The 19,143-nt window shown below is 43.1% G+C and overlaps 1 protein-coding gene across 2 annotated transcripts in view; it reads left to right on the top strand.

Annotated features, from left to right (window-relative positions):
• The first annotated feature begins 636 nt into the window (after positions 1–636).
• The window catches only part of LETM1 (leucine zipper and EF-hand containing transmembrane protein 1), a 32,880-nt gene continuing 14,373 nt past the window's right edge, over positions 637–19,143 (top strand). For both annotated transcript variants that reach the window (XM_054982601.1, XM_054982600.1), the window contains exons 1-8: positions 637–736; positions 4,718–4,775; positions 5,779–6,229; positions 7,819–7,962; positions 9,908–10,045; positions 11,623–11,826; positions 14,370–14,489; positions 15,453–15,584. In XM_054982601.1, coding sequence (XP_054838576.1) covers positions 658–736; positions 4,718–4,775; positions 5,779–6,229; positions 7,819–7,962; positions 9,908–10,045; positions 11,623–11,826; positions 14,370–14,489; positions 15,453–15,584 — 1,326 coding nt within the window. In that variant the 5' untranslated portion in view covers positions 637–657. The remainder of the gene's footprint in view (positions 737–4,717; positions 4,776–5,778; positions 6,230–7,818; positions 7,963–9,907; positions 10,046–11,622; positions 11,827–14,369; positions 14,490–15,452; positions 15,585–19,143) is intronic.

Here is a 19,143-nt window from a genome sequence, read left to right as displayed (position 1 = left end):
GATGGAATTTGTGGCAATAGACATGATACGGTGTGTTTGGGGTGGTCTCGTGTAAAAATCAAGAGAATCCATGAGGATCCGTTGTTTTTTCGCCATGGATCAGTGAGCACATGATTGTTTCGGTGCTGTCTGTAGACTAGGACAGGGGTCTATATAACATGACAGCCTTTTTGTTTTGTTTCAATGCAAAAATCATGAATTCATGAGGATCCCTTTAAAATCATCTGGATCCGACTTTTACCCACTCCCTTTATTTTCTTAATTGTGGAGGCAGTTACTGATAGTGCATGCTTGTATTTTATTATGCTTTACTGGTTCCATCTTACAGCATTATGATTATTGGTAGCCGCCTTATGTCACTATCACAGACGCGAACTCTATCAGTTCTTTAAATAAAAATAAAGTAATAATATATGTCTGTTATTGCTTCTTAAATTAAATAGGTTACAGGTGTTCAAAATAAATGCACCCCGCGGCAAGTCCAAAGCTGCCTGAGGCTCTTGCTTTCCTTCCTGGGCGACTCCTTTGGGCAGCTTCTGCTCAGAAGACTCCACTTCCCAGCATGCAGCGGGGCGACTTCCTCCCCGCCCCTGCGCGCCTGCGCAGAGGAGTGCCCCCGTTCTCCTCAGGCTGCCGGCCGGCGGGCCTTGAGTGCCGATGGCGTTCGTGCTGCTGAAGCGTTGCGGCCGGCGGGCGTCGTGCCTGCCGCGGCGGCTGCAGAGAGAGCCCCAGGCTGGTGAGGACGGGACGGGAGGTCGGTTGGCGCGGCGGCTCGGAGCGCGTCCCGGCCCTGCCTGCTGCGGCCTTCGGGGCCTTGGAGCCGAGGCTCTGGCGGCGAGCGGGCCGGGGACCCCGAAGGCCGCCGGCGCGGGCACTGCACCCGCCGCCTTTGCTCTGGGGAGCTGCTCGGAAGCGCCTTTCCGGCGGGGTCCTGGAGCCCGAAGTGGCTGCGGGACGACGCGCGAGCTGAGGCGGACACGACGGCCCCTGTCACTCGGGGCCTGTCTCGGGCGTGTCTAGCCGCCCTCTGGCAAGGGGTGATGCGCTGACAAGGCGAGGCCAGGCGGCAGCGGTGCAGTTCCCGGCGGCACGTGTAGACCGGTGTGGCTCGGAAATCCTGTCACTTGCAAAGGCAAAAGCGGTTGCAGGTGTTATCCACAGGTTTTCAGAAAGGCCTTCCACGAGGGTAGAAACTCCCCTGTTCAAAAATAAGAAGACCGAGATTCTCGTGGGTTGGTGGTAGGTGCCCCCTTGTCGCCCCTGACTGGTGGTGGGGGAAGGTGCCCTCCAGTCTAAACTGACTTACGGCAACCCCTGGTGCGGGTTTCAAGGCGAGAGACTCAGGGCCAAGCTACACATGACGAATGACACTTGAATGGCAAGTGTATTTCTCCCTGTTCACTTGCCCTCCACTCAATCCACTTGCCGTTCAAGTGTCATTCGTCATGTGTAGCTTGGCCCTAACAGAGGTGGTTTGCCATTGCCTGCCTCTGCAACCCTGGCCTTCCTTGGAGGTCTCCCATCCAATTGCTAACGAAGGTCAACCCTGCTGTGATTCCCGGTTTTTCTTGGAAGAACCTTCTTCCTGGTCAAGTTTTTCTTTTGTGGCTCTCCCTTGCTTGTGTATGTGTGTACGTGCAAAGTTGGGTAATCTTAAGACTGTGGCGTTAATTGGTTTGGACTCCCCTCCCAATTCGAATTAAGAGTTAGGCATGGGGATGAAGGAATAAAGATGGAAGTAGACAGGGCAGAGCTACTCTATCTTTAGCTGTGCCCTGCAGCTGGGACATCTGAGCCAGGACAGCTGGGTCTCTAAATGGTTATTGCCCCAATTCTGGCTATTCTTTCTCTTGCAACTCCTGGTTGCATTATATTTTCTTATCAAGTGCTTCCCCTCCGTTACTGTTGCTTACTAAGAGTTCCCCTCTGTTTTATTGTGGGGTTAGTTTGAGTTTCAGAATATGCTAATATTTGTGTTCTTTCTAAAACCCAAGCTGCTAATCTGTCAGATCAAGCCGCTAACCTAAATTCATCTTGCACATATTCTTAAATTGTCTTAAGTACATCTAAGTATTCTGTTTTTAGTAATGACTATGCTCTAAGTACTGTAAGCCATGTACAAAAGCATGTCTTCTTTTGTAAAACGTATTACTGATCAACATAATGGTGGGTATAGAATGCTTCTCAATTTATATAAAGGAGGATGTCTTGGGACAAATGTGTGTAAATGCTGTTAAAAATGTATGTAAAGATACAGCAAACAAAATCAGCTATGGATGCTTATTGAAATGTTTATCCATATTAGAGATGTGAAGGGCTGGAGAGAAAATAGGAAAAACTTGTGGGGGAGGTACAATTTTTTCTGAGGACTTATTTCTGAGGAAATGTTAGGGGACATTGAAGAAAATTCCTGCAAGCTATATGGTTTTTTTGGAATGAGGGAAATGGTTCTTAAAACAAAGTTTTTGTCATTCAAAATGTATAATATGAAAATATGAAGATTTTTCAATTTTTCCAATGAAAAAACTAGAAAATTTGGGGGAGCATTGAAAAAAATGATTCCCCCCCTTTTGTAAGGAATGTTATACTCAGTTTTACTTAAAATGTGTGATATGAAAATTTTTATATATAACAGTCTAAAGCATTAGATAATACCTCCATATATGTATACCAGTGTTTCCCAACCCCAATTGAAGAACCCCTAAATTAATTTTTTTTAATCCTGAGGAATCCCTACCTATGAAAACATCTAGAGGCTAGAAAGAGTCAATTGCAGAGAGCACAATTCAATTACTGTTAAATTATTGGCAAGAAAATGTATTTGTAAAGAATTGCTACACATATGTAGAGAGAGAGAACATGCGTAGCTCTTTACAAATACATTTTCTTGACAATAATTTAGGAGTAATTAAATTGCAGTCTCCATCATCATATATGCGGTGCCATATGTGTCTCTGTGTTGGTGAGTTTACATAACCTTAATAACTGATATTTTGAGAGATATTTGGAATTTTTCATAGTGTTTAAAATTTTTATTTAATCCACGGTTTCTTGCGAAATCCCTGATGATGTCCTGAGGAGTCCCAGCATCTGCAGACCCCTGGTTGGAAAACACTACTGTGGATGTATAGAATATGCTTTATTGTTTTAATTTGACAAAAATTAATGTACTAAAATGTTTAACAATTGCACATTATTAAAAAGTTCAGTGTTATGGAGTTTGACATGATATGCAAATATGCTGCTAGTCCAAAGTATTGTAACTGAAAAAGAGCTTCTGTCCTGATAATACATTTTTTGTTTACTACAGAATTTATTTTCTACTGTCAATTTTTATTTTTGTCTACCTGTCAAATGGCAGAAATTAAGACACATATGCTAAGGTAGCAAAAGCTGCAGCAGTTTTCATCTCTTTTTCAAGTATTGGGTATACTTGCAGTTTTTCCTGAACAGAACTAAGACTTTTATACTTCTAAATTGCATAAATATGCTAAACAGTACAATCTTATATGCTAACTAATTTATAAATTTGCATTTTATGTTAAATCAGTAAAATGTTTGGGTTTGATTGGAAAATGAGTATTGGAATGCAAGTTATTCTCTCCAAGTTTCTGTCCCCCCCCCCATTTTTCCCCAGTCCCCTGTAGGGTTGCCAGGAGTCCCAGGGGCCAAAGCAGGGTGCAGGGGGCTGCGGGATGGACGACAGTAGGGTACTCACTCATGTGCTTCAGCATTCCCCTGTTGCACCAGGAAATGATTTCATTTTTCAGTGTGACACAGGAATCCTGGTGTGCGCTGAAGTGGAGCTAAGTGAAAACTGCCCCTTTGGAGGCATGGGCCATAACTCCTTTGTTGTCTTGGAAAATTAGCAGGAGGAAGGAGCTACTTTGAGCGATGAAGTGGAGCTGAGTAAAAACGGCCTCCAAAGGGGCAGTTTTCACTCAGCTCTTCTTTGATGGGGAAGGGTGTGCACGTACTTCTCCTCATGCCTCCATCCTTCCCTGCCAGCTAGGTGAGCAGGGCTGGAGGGCAGCAGGTGAGGGCAGGGGTTGCCCTGTCCCAGGTGGGAGGTTGGCAAGCCTAGTCCCCTGGCATTGAACCCTGGTTGGGAAACACTGCTCTAGCCCCTTTGTTGTAGAGGTGTCGTACCTCTTACGTCTCTGCCACAAACGGTGCAAAAGACTTCTTTTTGATGAAAACTGAGAATTCACATATTGCTATAATGATATAGCAATATAAGAGTATTCAGTTGCCAATTTAAAGAAATAAAGGAAGTCCCTTGGTTTCTGGGTGAGGAAATGGACACTGTGGGTAGCATGGCTGCTGTGTGGGAGCCATCCAGACTTGGGCATGATCTTTCCCCAAACTTTGGAGCAAAGCAGGTTTGAGAAAGATTGGGGGGAAGCCAGGAAAAACCTGGGAGAGCACATAATGCAACATGATGCTGTGGGGAAACGAGGGAAAAGCCTGCTTCCCAACAGCAAATAACCTTGGTGGAAATGGCTGTTCTGTAGGTATATTTCAGCATTCTGTGCGTTTGGGGAAAGTTCCTTGCACTTGATTTACCTTCGCACCATAATGTTCATATTTCTGTCTATAGATAGCATCCAAACTGACCCGGTTTGCCATGATGTGTTGCTATAAAGTTAAATATACTCTAAAGTAATGCGGTTACCCTGGATTCACCCGTATGCTGACTTTCATTTTTGCATTCTAGGACCCTTGGGAAATTATGGTTGTCTTGACTGTACATCTCTGAGATTAATAAATCATGCGTAAGTAAGCGTTCATGCTACTTTTTCCTGCAGTTGGTAGCTTTTTCATGGGATGCTGAATGTAAACGCTCATTCTGTTGAGCTTCCACAAATATTTACAAAAATAATTGTTAATTTTATTTGCCACTTTATAAATGGTTCAGATTCCATCAAAGCTATAGACATCTCACCACCATAACGCGTGGTGATGCATAATGGTATAAATGCACTCTGCTTAAAATAAGACTTATTTGTATCTGGTTAAGTTTTACAGCTTCCTACTTTAACAACCTTGGTCTAGTGTTTTTGCTTCTGAATGTCTCCTGTTTATTTACTTCATTTATACCCCACCTTTTTCACCAAAGGGACCCAAAGTAACTTACTTTGTTCTTCTCTCTTCCGTTGTATCCGCACAACAACCCTGTGAGGTAGCTTAGGGTGTACCTATCACATGTTTATTTTGTCCTTCCTGAAGGAAGTTCAGGGCAGCATATTTGGTGTGCTCTCCTTCACCACTTTATCCTTGCAACAAGGTTATGAGGTAGGTTTTGTTGATGATTGAGAGGCCTGCCCAGTGTCCCCTAATGAAATTCATGACAGTGTGGAGAATTTAACTTGGTTCTTCCATGTCCGAATCCAACATTTGATCAGTTACAGAGGCTCTCTATGTTAATCTGTAAGCATTCTCGCACTTGCGCAGCAAAAATTTGTATTTGAGGTGTTTACAAATAAAGGGTTGGATCCAGTGATCCATCAGCAGAAGGCAGCGGCAGATACTGACTTTTGCCAGTTGCTCTTCAGCAATCCCTTAAAAAAATTTTGACAAATTTTACAAAAGTTTGCAAGTCACAGCGAGTCAGCAGGAATATAAATAAATAAGGGTAGAAGAATACTCCCATGGCCCTCTCAGCTTAATCTGCCTCACAAGGATGTTGCGGGTAAAAGAGATGAATTCTGAAATACAGTGTCAAGTAAATACTAATAAATTCAAAAATTCACTAATAAATTCTCTCTTTTTTTACAGGCATATTCATCTTAAATATTGTCCTAGTGTTTCCCCTGTTTTCCTTTACTCTGCAAAAGATGGTTATAATTGTTGGACTGAACAAAGGCACTTTTTACCATTGAGAGCACCTGACTTGTGGTCATTTCCTGCTAATAGGGGCAGTCAGGTGCCGTATTATTTTCCAGTACGGCACTGGCATTCTTCGCAATCTAATTACGATGACTCCGTTGTAGAAAAGTCATTAAAGTCACTCAAGGATAAAAATAAGAAGCTGGAAGAAGGAGGCCCTGTATATAGTCCAACAGTAGAAGAAAGCATAGTTAAAAGATCTCTTGGGCAGAGGATTGTTGATGAACTCAAGCACTACTACCACGGCTTTCGATTGTTGTGGATTGATACAAAAATTGCGGCACGTATGCTCTGGCAAATTCTCCATGGCAACACTTTATCCCGTCGAGAACGGAGACAGGTATTGAATCCATGGAATTATTATTCTATTATTATTACTCCTCTTTTCTCACTGGGGCTCAAAGCCGATTACAAGTATAAGCAAAAGCTTTCCCGTTAGTAAGTAGATTACAGGATATGTTAACGTTTGAATCTATATGACAAAATAATGCAGTTGGGCTTGGATTGTAGAGTGGGGGGGGGAATAAAGAATAATGTATGCCTTCATATCTGTTCAAGGCAACAAGGCAGATCAGTCTAGGAAAGACTTTATCCCTAATAAAAGTCACCTCCTGAGCTGAACTGTAACATCGCATCTTTGCTCCTTCTACTAGAATGATCTAAACAATTATGTTTTGCATGTTTTACAAAATGATTGAAGCATGGGGGCCTTTCTGATAACCCGAGGCAGATAGTTGCACTGTGTAGGAACCGCACAGTGTAGGGCAATTGTTGGTTTTACCTGGTTGCAGGATGGCACCTTCAGAAGGCTTTGCTCAGATGAGTGGAGCCGTCTCAGTGGAACACAGCAGGAGAGGTGGTCCTGCAGCTATCCAGTGCCTTGGAGGGCTTTGTGTCTGATAGGTAGAACCTTGAACTGAACACCCAATAACTGGTTGGGAACCAACGGAGTGTCTGCAGAATGGGAATATTAATGCACATTCCACTTAGCGTCTGATAGAAGCCCGGCCGTGGTGTTCTGTACCAGCTGAAATGTTTGGGTTGACTTTACGACCAGTGCAGAATGCATGATGCTAGTCAATCCTCAAGATAACCATAGGGGGGGAAATCAGTTTTTTAAAAAAAGATAACCGTAGCATGAGTCCATGTGAGTAGATACGCAGAATCAAGGTAGTCAACCGTTTCCCCAGCAAAATGGAATTGGTAGAATGTCTTTTTTTGCTGCTGCATTAGCTTGCTTCTCCAACAATAAAGATGGACCAAGTATTATCCCAGGGTTTTTAACAGAGTCAGCTGTACCCCATCAAAAGCGCAGAGCGCCTCATCCTTCCCAGTTAACATTATTTCTGTCTCGTCAGGATTTTGTTTCTGCTTGCTTACCTGTAGCCATTTAACTACAGCCATCAGTTTTACGACATCATCAGTGTAGAGCTGATGATGTGAACATAAGAACATAAGCGCAGAGCTCTGCCCCCTGATGTGCGTGTGGGAGCACTGTTGGGTGGAAAGCAGGATAAGTTGACAACTCTTCCCCCCATCCCCTCGCACCATGTTCTCCTATCATCTTTGGCGCAGGCCAGGTCTAGACAGGGTACACTTTTCCAGCACTAAACCTGCAGAGAACTCACCAAAACAATGGACCTTGCTGGAGATGAAGGGAAGGGAAGGAACACTTCATTCTCTCTCCTTTGCCAAAGGCAGCTTCTGGTCTGGCAACTGGAGAAACATCAAAGTGTGTGTTCTCTGTCCTGTCCCGTAGACAAGTCCCACAGTCCTGAGGATGAAATGCATCGTTGATACATTGCCTATCCCATATTGACTCATTGAGTCTTGGAGTGTGACAAGGTGAGAGAATGTTAAGAATTGGCTGTCACAGTGGTAAAGAGTACCCTTCTTATGCCATTATATTCCCTAATTTGTTGTTTGCAGTTCCTTCGGATATGCGCAGACCTCTTTCGGCTGGTCCCTTTTCTGGTCTTCCTTGTTGTCCCGTTCATGGAGTTCCTGCTTCCAGTCGCCTTAAAACTGTTCCCCAATATGCTCCCTTCAACATTTGAGACAAAGTCTAAGAAGGTAATTAACCTATGGGTTAGTACTTGAATGAATGCTTCATTAGTTTCCTAAGGTGAAGCATTTTGTAAGATGAACATTTGAAAGTGTTTCTTAAGAGCTTCGGAAAATTAAATTAGGAAGCATTTAAATGAAAACCAAGTTGAGGAGTTTTAATTGTTTACAAAAACTTACAATATTTTAAAAATATAACAATGTTTTTTAAAACTATTTAAAATGAAAACTGAACTTAATACAGATACGCTTAAGTGAAGTGTATCTATGATTAGGTCCTAGGGAAATGGGCTAGAAAGTAATCCCATCATCTAAAGGCACTTTGGCAGACGCTGTTTGTATGTTAAGTAGTATTCTGATTTATTTTTTTAGTAGTATTAAAACAGATATTTTAAATAACCTCATTAGAAGTATATAACTATTTGAATGAAAAATCACCATATTTATTGTTCGTGTTGCTCAGACTTAATTTTAAAACCATCAGGAGTATCTGAAGCATAGAAAACTTGATCAAAGTACATGACTTAAATCGTCCTTTTGAAATAAGGATTAAACATGTGCGGAAGAGTTGATACAATGTGAGTGACATGGGGCTGAATATTATTTCATTCACTAGTTAGAAATGTATTGTCTTCCTGTAGAACCAAGGCATCTTACAGATGCAGATAGGATGCTCTGAAATAAGAAATTAATATATGAATATTGTTGTTCATACGAAATTTAGAACACACAAAACTCTCTTTGCTTTTTCCTTTGCAGCATTTCATCATTTGCATTACTCTACTTGATGTACCGAGACAGTTAATGGCAGAAATGTGATATTAATGAGCTTTTCCAAATCATATCGGTACTTTGTTCTTTGTTTACTGTCATGGGTGTCTTGCCCAGACATTTGAAAGGAAAAGTAGCTTGTGTGCTTGCACATTACTGTTTCCATATCTGTTCATTAACACAAAAAGTATTGGATGGTAAGGAAAAGGTGGTGTCTAGTGTAAAATGCAGTCTGTGGTGGGGTCCTGGGATAACATGGGCTAAAGCTCTGTGGAGGGATACATGCTCTTAAACTAGTTCCTTTGTGTGGAAGTCCGGAAGACAGACCTTCCTAAGAACAACTTAATATTTTCCCAGGGCTTTTTTTTCGGGAAAAGAGGTGGTGGAACTCAGGGATGGAACTCCAGATTGCACAATGATGTCACTTTGGGTCAGCTGGAACAAGGGGGGAGTTTTTTAAAGTTTAAATCGCCCTTGGCGAAAATGGTCACATGGCCGGTGACCCCGCCCCCTGATCTCCAGACAGAGGGGAGTTTAGATTGCCCAGCGCAGAGGGCAATCTAAACTCCCCTCTGTCTGAAGATCAGGGGGCGGGGCCACCAGCCATGTGACCATTTTCAAGAAGTGCCGGAACTCCATTCCACCACGTTCCTGCTGGAAAAAAGCCCTGTTTTTTCCGAATTGTCTGGTGTATTTGTATGCTTTCAAAACTTAAGAACGTGCAAACAGCTATGCTGGATCATACCGTCCAGTTCAGCATCCTGTTTCATAGATTGGCTAACCAAATGCCCCAGAAGGCCTACAAGCATGATGTGGAGCGAGGCCAAAGCCTCTCCTGGCTGTTGCTCCCCAGCACTGGTAGTCAGAGACCTTTGAATGTGGAGGCTCTGTTTAGTCATTGCGGCTAAGAGCATCAGTCTGTGAATGTTAACATTTCTAGGTTGCTCTGATCTCACTCAAGTCTGCCTCTTTCTTTTTGTTAAACCAGTTGCTGGACATGGAGCGGTTTGTGCATGCTGTCTGCTTCTCTTGAGTGGCACAGTGTTTATGCAATACTCTTGAAGCAATGAGACTCAGTGCAAACTTTTCTTCCTGTACTAGCCTTCCTATTTTCAGGAGGAAGCTTGAGACATTTGTAGTAATGTTCTGCTTTCTGTTTAAAGAGTATCCTTTTCCTTGGTAGGAAGAGAGACTGAAGAAGGAATTAAGAGTGAAGCTTGAACTGGCTAAATTTCTTCAGGATACTATTGAAGAGATAGCTTTAAAAAACAAAGCCGCTAAAGGAAATGTTACTAAAGACTTTTCAACCTTTTTTCAAAAGGTAAAACCTTTATTCGTGTCTTATAAATAAAGTACTGTGCTCAGGGTTCAGCTGTGTGAGCAATTCAATATTTTTGACTTCTTGAGTGATTGCCCTTTTTTCCTGTATAAATTGAAGGTATGATAATTGTGGTTTATTGAAGCATAAAAACGGATAGTAAAGTGATTCTTTTTCAAGGAATGACATTGCATTAGTCTAGCAACCCCCAAACATGCGCCTATGTCGTCCAAAGCCATAGACAAGTTTGATTGGGGTTAGGTGGTGGCATGCTAGGATTAGGGAGCGGGCACAATCCTCTTGTAAAGAGAATAAGGGACCTGTTGCATAATGTTGCAGATGCAAAATAGGGATACTAACACAACAAAAATAGCAATGAGTGTCTTTGGAGTCCACAGGTAAAGATTATTGGCATGCAGAATAGCTTAAAACAACTTTCATATGAAGAACAACTAAAATATTGTACAAGGTGGTACAACCTTGTTCTAGAATGTCTTAAGGCAAGTCCACGAATAACCATTTCCCTAACACTGCAAAATATATAAGGGAATGTCTCTAAACTGTAAATCTATCACTACATTGGGCAAGTGCCATAAACGGGAGTCATCATTGGGCTTCAGTGCATGGGCAGTGCCAAGCCGTGCATCTCAGTAAGATGGTTGATCTGTCACTGACACCCGGAGACAAGAATCCCCACACTGTGGCTCAGCTCAATAGCTAGCCATGTTGTGTGGTTGTCACCAAAGCTTCTATCTCCTAAGTTCTTTGGTCAGTTCAGCACTTGGGGAGGGAGGGAGTCTTTCTTTATGCTTTACAGCAACAGAGACTTTGGTCTTTTTTTAAGCCTAGTATAAAGTGAGATAAGACTCTTCTTCTTCTCTGAGTTTTTAAGCTGAAAATTATTTCTTTAACAAGGAAAGCCATATCTCCCTTCCTGTGAAGCTCATTTTGCTATCCTTAGCCTTATGTAACTTTGGTTTGCTCATGTGGCTCTCGGACATTTTGTCAAGATTATTGGCATCTAAACTCTATGGGGGGGGATCATATCATTGTTGAGATTAAAAGGCAATTAAAGCTGCCACAAATGGCAGCTTAGCTTTGCCATTAGGAAAACATGGATCTTGTTCAGTGGTTTCCCCCTCCCCCCCGCCCCTCTCATTGGAGCAAGACATCCTAGAAAGGGCTGCTCCTCTATCCAATATTTGAGGCATTGCTAATGTTATTGGCAGGATAACTCTTCTTCCCATTCAGGAGGCAGAGCCAAACAGATTTTATCAACGTTAGGAGAGGAAAACTTTCCCAGATCTTGAATATAGGTAATGAACCTATGAACTTATTAAATATGCCGAAACTTGAAAGTACAGGTTCTTTAATAACAAACATATAACAGAAAGACCACAGAATACCCTGCAGTAGACTGCTAGAGGCTCATGATTCTATACTGGTCCCAAATGACAAAAGCATTGGAATCCAAACGGTTGCCTGCCCTATATATTGATGAAAAATTGCGCAGTGGTTCTTACTGTAAGTAAATAGTTCTGGAAGCAGAAAATCTTACAGCGTGCATTTTCCCCTTTCAGATCAGAGAGACTGGTGAAAGACCCAGCAACGAAGAAATTTTACGGTTCTCTAAGCTGTTTGAAGATGAGCTAACCCTTGATAATCTCACAAGACCACAGTTAGTTGCACTCTGTAAACTGCTAGAACTTCAGTCAATTGGGACAAATAACTTTCTTCGCTTCCAGCTGACGATGAAACTGAGATCTATAAAAGCAGATGATAAAGTAAGGGGGGGGGGTTGGTTTCAGTTGTGCTAATTTGTTCTGTAACTTCTCTAATAGCTGTTTTGGAGCAGGGAGTTTCATTAACCTGAGAGTCTTGGGTTCCACTGTTAGAATGTTTCTGTCTGCCAATAGATCATGGAACTGATTACAGCAGAATAAGATTTAATTGGCTGTCCTTGTTTGGTGCTCTTCTGGATAATCTTCTGTAAGCTTGTTAGGTCAGGACCAAGGGGAAGAAAGGGGGAGAAAACGTGGAGAAAGATTTAAAAAGGTAGGGAGTCATGGCAGGTTGCAGCGGCATGCCTTGTGGGACCTGAACAGAATTATTTTTCTTCTGGATCTACATGCGTATGCATCCTCTGTTTTTGCTCTTTTGGTGTGTAGCAACTGAGATGTATTTAATGAACTTCACTGAAAATAACCAGGCTTTTCCTACACATCCTTGGTCACCAAAAGACCTGTGTCAGGGTTTACTCGGGCAAGAGTCCCTTATGTAGTTTCTGGGAGACCTTTTAGCCCTTGTATACACAGACATTGCAAGGCTTAATATACCTCCAGGGTGGGAAATTGGAGGGAGTCAGATGCTTAACCTGATAGTAACGGTATTCGTGTTCAGGACAATACAAAGTTCATGTTCTGAGCTGTATGGCAGGTCTAGGCAGTAAAAACGCAAGGAGCTGTTCAGTGAAAGAACACGGTAGCAATTTTCTTGTGGCAGGCAAAACCCTCCAATAATAACTTTCAATTGCAAATCCCTAGTTCAGACTAAAATGTACCCTAATATATGTTCCTCCTGTGTGGCTATCCCGGGGGAAAACCTCCCGGGGAGGGGGGATGTACATGTACCCAAAGGGTTGTAGAGGGTAGGAGGGATGGAGGATTGGAAAAGGAGGGAAGGATTCCCTGCTCTGGAGTGGGAGGTTGGGAGGAGGCTGTGGGGAGCTGGCAAATGGTAGAGTCACCAGGCCAGAGGTCAGGAGGGGAGGTTGGAGTTAAGAAGCAAGGACAACGGGAAAGAAGTGAGGTTCAGGGAAGGGAAGTAGAATGGGAAAAGTTAAGTCATACTGTCCTGCAGATGGAACTTCATCTCATGTTTGTGGGAAAGAAGGTCCAGGAAGCAAAGCAAACAAAGAAATGGGAGGGGGACAGTCAGTGAAGTCTTTCTTTTATTTCTCTGCCTGATTGGTACCAGGTGATAGCACACAGAACAACCTAGATGACTGATGCCAGGGTGCCTCGTGGGGTGGCCTGGAACAACCTGCATCTTCCCTGGGGGAATACTAATGGACCCAGAGAAAGAGAAGTCTTGCCTGACTGAGCCCATCTGCGCAAGGATAGATCAGAAGGGAAATTCTAGAGCAGCCTGGAATTCCAAGTCTTACATATATTACTCATGGCCTGAAAGTGAGCGTGAACCCCTCCCCTTTCTCCACATCCTTTGCACTTGTGTCCCAGCACCCATACAGTTGCTTGGTGGTGAGCAACCAGGTTGTAATTGAACGAGAGTAAACCAGTGACCATAACCAGAGTTGCAGCCTCCCTTACAAGAGCAAATAGGCCACAGTGTAGGCATGTGTGTGGGCAGATTATTCTCCTTTCTCCATAGCCGGCTTGCTCTCCTCCAGGCTCCTAGGCCTTCTTGCCCACTGTCGTGTGCTGCAGATAGAGGGAAGTAAAAGGTGTGCAGACTTCTGTGCTGTAGGTGCCTGTTCAAAATTTCACTGGTTGGCTCACAGCAGGTTCCTCCCGCTGGTTTGGGGAAAGAAGTTCTGTCTCTTTAATAGAGGCTTCTTACCAGTTTGATCTGCATCAGAAAACCAAGAGATTCAACTTATTTTCATATGCCGAGCAAAACTTCATTCATCTCCATGTATTATGCCTCCATTAAATAAAAGCACAGGATGTTTTTTCCAAGGCCGATTGGCAACTGTATCTGCAGTAGGAAGCCGTAGTACTTTTTACTTCCCTGTTGCCTTCTCAAGAGCACCAGTGTCGAGTTAGAGCCTCCCTTTGCAACCATCCTGCAGTGGGAAGCCTCAGCACCAAGATGAAAGATCAAGGTTGTGGAGATGTAGGGGCTCGGTGGTTGAAACTGGGTCAGTTGAATGAGGGGCAGTCGTATAGCAACCTGACAGCTAGGTAATTAAATAAATGAAAAGAGTGGTAGATTTAATATTAGTATCTTGTTTCTTACTGTGCGTGTGATTGGTGGGGTACAGAGAATATAGTGATCATGTGGCTCTTTTGGCTGATGGGAATTGCAGATGTTGAGTGCCTCTGAACTAAATGATGCATCGGTATTATTGAGTAGTTTCAGTTACCCTTAAAGACAAATATATATAGTTTTGTTCGGAAGTCTGCTTCTTTCAGTCTGGAACAGTATATTAACAATCCAGATTTCAGGTTTATCCAAGTACAGAGACCACAACCTTCACTAGCCTTGCTTATAAGTGCAGGACTACCAAGTTTACTGTTTGAAGTGGCTCACAGATGATACTACTTTATACTGATCAGTACAAGTGTTGCTCTTGTGTCCTGTGTAGCTGATAGCTGAGGAGGGTGTGGATACCCTGACGGTTAAAGAGCTCCAAGCCGCATGCCGAGCCAGGGGGATGAGAGCGCTTGGTGTGACAGAAGAACGTTTAAAGGAGCAACTTAAGCAGGTAATCATCAGATCATGTTTTTGGATATAGGCTCTTTCATTCCAAAGAGCAGACTAGAGGTTAGTAGGAACAGCTTGGGGCTACCCTTGAAGATGGTTCGGAAGGTGCAGCTAGTGCAGAAAGCAGTGGCTAGACTGCCGGTTAGGGCCAGCAATTGAGAACATGAGACCCCAATATTACAGTAATTACCCTGGCTACCAGTTTGCTCCTGAGCCCAGTTCAAGGTGGTGCTGTTTCTATTCTATAAGGCCCTATACAGCTCAGGACCTGGGTGTCTGAAGAACCGACTTTTCCCATATGTTCCTGCCCAGGAGTTAAGATGACAGGGAGAGGACCTCTTGGCTGTCCCATCAACCAAAGAAGCTTGGTTGGTGGGTACACAGGAGAGGGCCTTTTTGGTGGCAGCCCCATGATTGTGGAACAATCTCCCAGGGGAGGTACGCCAGCCCCCCTCACTCTCTAACTTCAGGAAACAGCTGAAGACTTTTATTTAAGACTGCTTTTTAACGTGTTTTAACTCTAAAATTAATTTTCTGTGAGGTGGGATCTTCCCCCACTAATTCCTGGTTGTCATCCTGCCTTCAAGAGGGAGGTCGTGTCCTGCAGGCATCAAGCTTTGAAGCAGGGCAAAACAAAGGAAAAGAGAGAAGAGCACTTCATATTTTTGCAGCAGCACAGTTCTAGGATAATCGTATCTATGTTTTTGAAGATTGAGTCTTCCACTAAGAAGATTCTACCAAAACGACACGGAGATGTCAGATGAGCCCTTTCTAAGGGACCATGTCCCAGTTCTGAAATACGCTATCCTCCTGACTGGAAGGTGCTGTCCCTCGAGGACAGACGTTGACTGCTGGGTGATAAAAACCACGTTTGTGACCATGCTGACTTGACAGTGGAATAGTGTTGTAGTGCTGAAGGGTGTACTGTACTGTACTTGCGCTAACATTTGTATCTTGATTGCAGTGGTTGGACTTGCACTTGAACCAGGAAATCCCGACTTCGCTGCTTATTTTATCCAGAGCGATGTATCTTCCAGATACACTGTCACCAGCAGACCAGCTTAAAACAACACTGCAAACACTACCTGAAAGTGTGGTATGTCTTGCTTGTCAATAATCAGTGCTAAACTCTGTGAAAAATGCATTTAAAGGATATCACCATTCCTTTAGGATTTTGCAGTGTTATAGCAGTTGCATTAGCTTCAGAATTTTTTTAAGACTAAAAATGTTTCATGATATTTCTCATAGCTTCAGTCCTTAATTGGTTTATTTACTTAATACCCCAGGTTTTTTTCAAACTATAGACCCAAAGTGACTTACAGCATCCTTCCCCTTTCCATTTGATCCTCAGAACAACCCTGTGAGGTAGGTTAGACTGAGTGTGTGTGATGGCGCAAGGTCACACAGTGAGCTTCCGTGGCTGCATAGCGATATAGACCAGGGTCTCCCGGAGCCTAGTCCAACACTCTTAACCACTGCATCCCCAAATAAGCCTTTATAGAGTGAAGATTAACAGTAAATATGCCTTCTCCACTTCTCCTTAGTGCTTCAGCATTTGCAAGTAGGTGCAGATTAGATTTGCCAACTTTTTATGGGTTCATTTGGCTTTTAACAGCATTTTGTCACACAGAAGATTGCAGCCAAATATTTCCATTCCTTGCTTTCATGTCAGGAAAAGCTTTACAGGTTCGCACATGCTAGAAAGTTGCCAGCAGGTACTGATTGTTGATGCGACAGTTTCCCTGTGGCTAGACACTATCCTAAAGGATATTCACTGTCACCATTTCCCACCTACCCCACTGCACAAGGTTTCTCAGCAGGACTTTTAAAAGGTTTGTGGGGATAGAATCTAGGCCTGAATGTAAACCCATTGAAACTTGGGCTGATGTTAAGGTAAACAGACAGGAACAAGAAAACGGTTTTATTTTTTAACATGAACAATAAAGTTTATTCAGAGGTAAAAATTAATGATCAAGCAGCAGGTGTGAGATGCTAGGTTTTAAACAATATGTACTCAAGGAAAAAACTTTGAGGCAGATATATATAACACAAAAATCTGCTGCAACGTAGTTTTGTGCCAGATCCCACTGGAATATTGAAACAATTTCTTGCTGTATTCTCCAGAGAAGGAACTTAACCACTGATCTCTGTATAGGTCTTTAATTCCCACTCCTGGTGAAACAACTCTCCTATCTTATTCTTTGCTTCTCACTCCCCCCCCCTCCCCGTTCTCTCTCAACCCTCAAAACCCAATTGACTACCCCCCCCATATCAGATCATAACCCTTTCCCAGCGCATAGCTCATTTTGGGTGGTTCAGAGCACTGCTCTCACTGGTTCCTCCTTTGCTGGGCTGCTCTGCCTGTCTTGAATATTCCTCCTTATTTCCAAAATGCTAGAAACTTTATTTAAAAAATGGAAGATGAGTCTTGCAGAAAGGGGCCTGGCATATTTCTGAAGGGGGCTTTGCCTCTAAATGTCCTCTGTAGCTATGAGCTCTGAAGTCTTTGAAGGCTAGCCCCATTGTTGGAGGTCTTCCGGCACTAATGTACATGTTTGGCATGTTTATTGGTCTAATGGTTTTTATGGATATTAGGCTTGGATTCTTGGTTTGGGCTGCCAAGAAGCTGCACCTAGAGTGAAAATAATTGACAAAGTATGTGCCCTCTGTTCTTTCCTCTTTCACACCTCTTGCCCATCTTCTTAGGTTGTCACATCTACTGTTTGTTCACCCCATTGTTGATTTTGTCTGTTTTAAAGTGGACCTGCATGCCATTCTCGCTGTCCCTTACAATGACCCATTAAAACCCCAAAGGTTGTAACCCTTACTAGGGATAGTTGGTCATGATCCCTGGTAATAAACAGTTCCATCTTTTCTGTACTTTCTCTTTGCTTTGTTGTTTTAACTATCAGTTTAGGGCAATAGTAGAAAATGAATCACTATAAATAGGAGTGTGAAAAATGGTGGTGGTGGTGGGGATAAATATGTATTTGGTAAAAACTGCAGATCCCTCTCCTTGACTGAAGTATTGGTTGGGGGTGGAGGCATAGGGGCATCCAGCTGTCCGTTTCCGTACGGACAGTGATTATTAGAGCGTCATCATAGTAACAGTACTTTAATTACTTTCTGCCATATGGTGGGGGATGTCTCAGTTGGCTTGCATCCCATTCTGAGGTTATCTGTGCTCCTCCTCCTCCTCCTCCTCCTTCTCCTGCCTTTTCTGTGACTGGGAATCCTCCTTGCCTTTAGCTGCTTGTTGATCTGGGTCTCTGAAGCCCTCAGCTTTTAGTAGCATTTGCTTCTGTAGAGCTTCTGTCTCCCAGCTTAGAGCTCTCTTCCTCCACTTCTGATGTACCCACTCAAGAAGGTTCCAACCAGTCAACAGCTGACACTTGTTCTGGCCTTGTTCTATCGGTCGCCATGCTGTCCAGCCAAATTCCATACTTTGAGACCCTCAAATGGTCTCTCCTAATTGAAACCCTATTCTGAGCTTCAAATCCCTTCTTAATGACCTTACAGCTTTCCTTGGCAAAAATTGCTAGGCGAAACCAACGCTGCAAATACATTAAAATTATGTACTCTGCCATAAAACTTCTGGAAATAAATAAAACAAAGATAACATTAACATCATGCTCTGAAATTGGTTCAAACCATTTTTCTCATTCTACATTCTGCATGGAAGCTATAGCACTGCTGAGGCAGAGTAAACAGTGGCAGGAGTAGTAGCCAGTTGTTCACTGTTAGGGTTAATGATCATTGGTGGCGGTGGCCAGCTAACTTGCTAGTCTGCGATTTAGGCAGAACTCCCACCCGTAATCCCAGCCTCATACTTTCTCCTCCATGAACAGGCCAAGTCCTTTCCCATTTTCCTGAAGTTGCCTCATGTAGCGTAGTGTGTTTGATGGCTTGTATGATTGCCAAGTCTCCGCCTAACAGCGGAATAAGCTGCTGGACCCTAGCCCAAGCATAACCAAAGAGAACGTTATACTTGGTTGGGAGCAGTACTGCGGAAAAGAAGCAAAGTGGAAACTGTCCTGTTGAAAATATAGCAGCCAAACGTTAATCTAACAACTTGCGTCATCTCCCTCATAGCTGGTGAAAAATCGAAAAATAAAAAATAAAAAAAATTGTCAAAGGACATTTAACAGACTTGGATAATGACAATTATTAAAAATTCCTTGCAAAAAGTAGAGATACCTATAACGCTGCAGAGCCTACAGTTGGGTTCCCTTTTAAAAAACCATCTTCATTTATTTATTTTTATTTATTTATAAACCAGGGTTTTCTCCAATGGGGACTCAAATGGGCTTACAAGTTTCTTGTCCATTTTATCTTCACAACAGTGTGAGGTAGTTTGGGCTGACTGTGTATGACTGGCCCAGCGCCAGCTTCCTTGGCAGAGTGGGGGTTCAAACGGGGGCCTCCCAAATCCTAGTCCAACAGTCTAACCACTATGCCATGCTGGCATCATCTTTAGAGGATGTGGATCAAAATAAACTGTACATCTGTATCCCAAATGCCTGTTTTTTTTGGGGGGGGGGGTGGCATAATAGGGGAGGAGAGAAATTATTATTATTGAGAATGGGGTTTTATTGGTGTTTTTCTGACGACTTTATTTTACTGATATGAAAAGTGGACAATGTAGGAGAGCGCTG

Source organism: Eublepharis macularius, chromosome 6, assembly GCF_028583425.1.
Source record: "Eublepharis macularius isolate TG4126 chromosome 6, MPM_Emac_v1.0, whole genome shotgun sequence".
Taxonomy (NCBI): Eukaryota; Metazoa; Chordata; class Lepidosauria; order Squamata; family Eublepharidae; genus Eublepharis; species Eublepharis macularius.
This window is presented reverse-complemented; position numbering and strand designations above follow the sequence as displayed.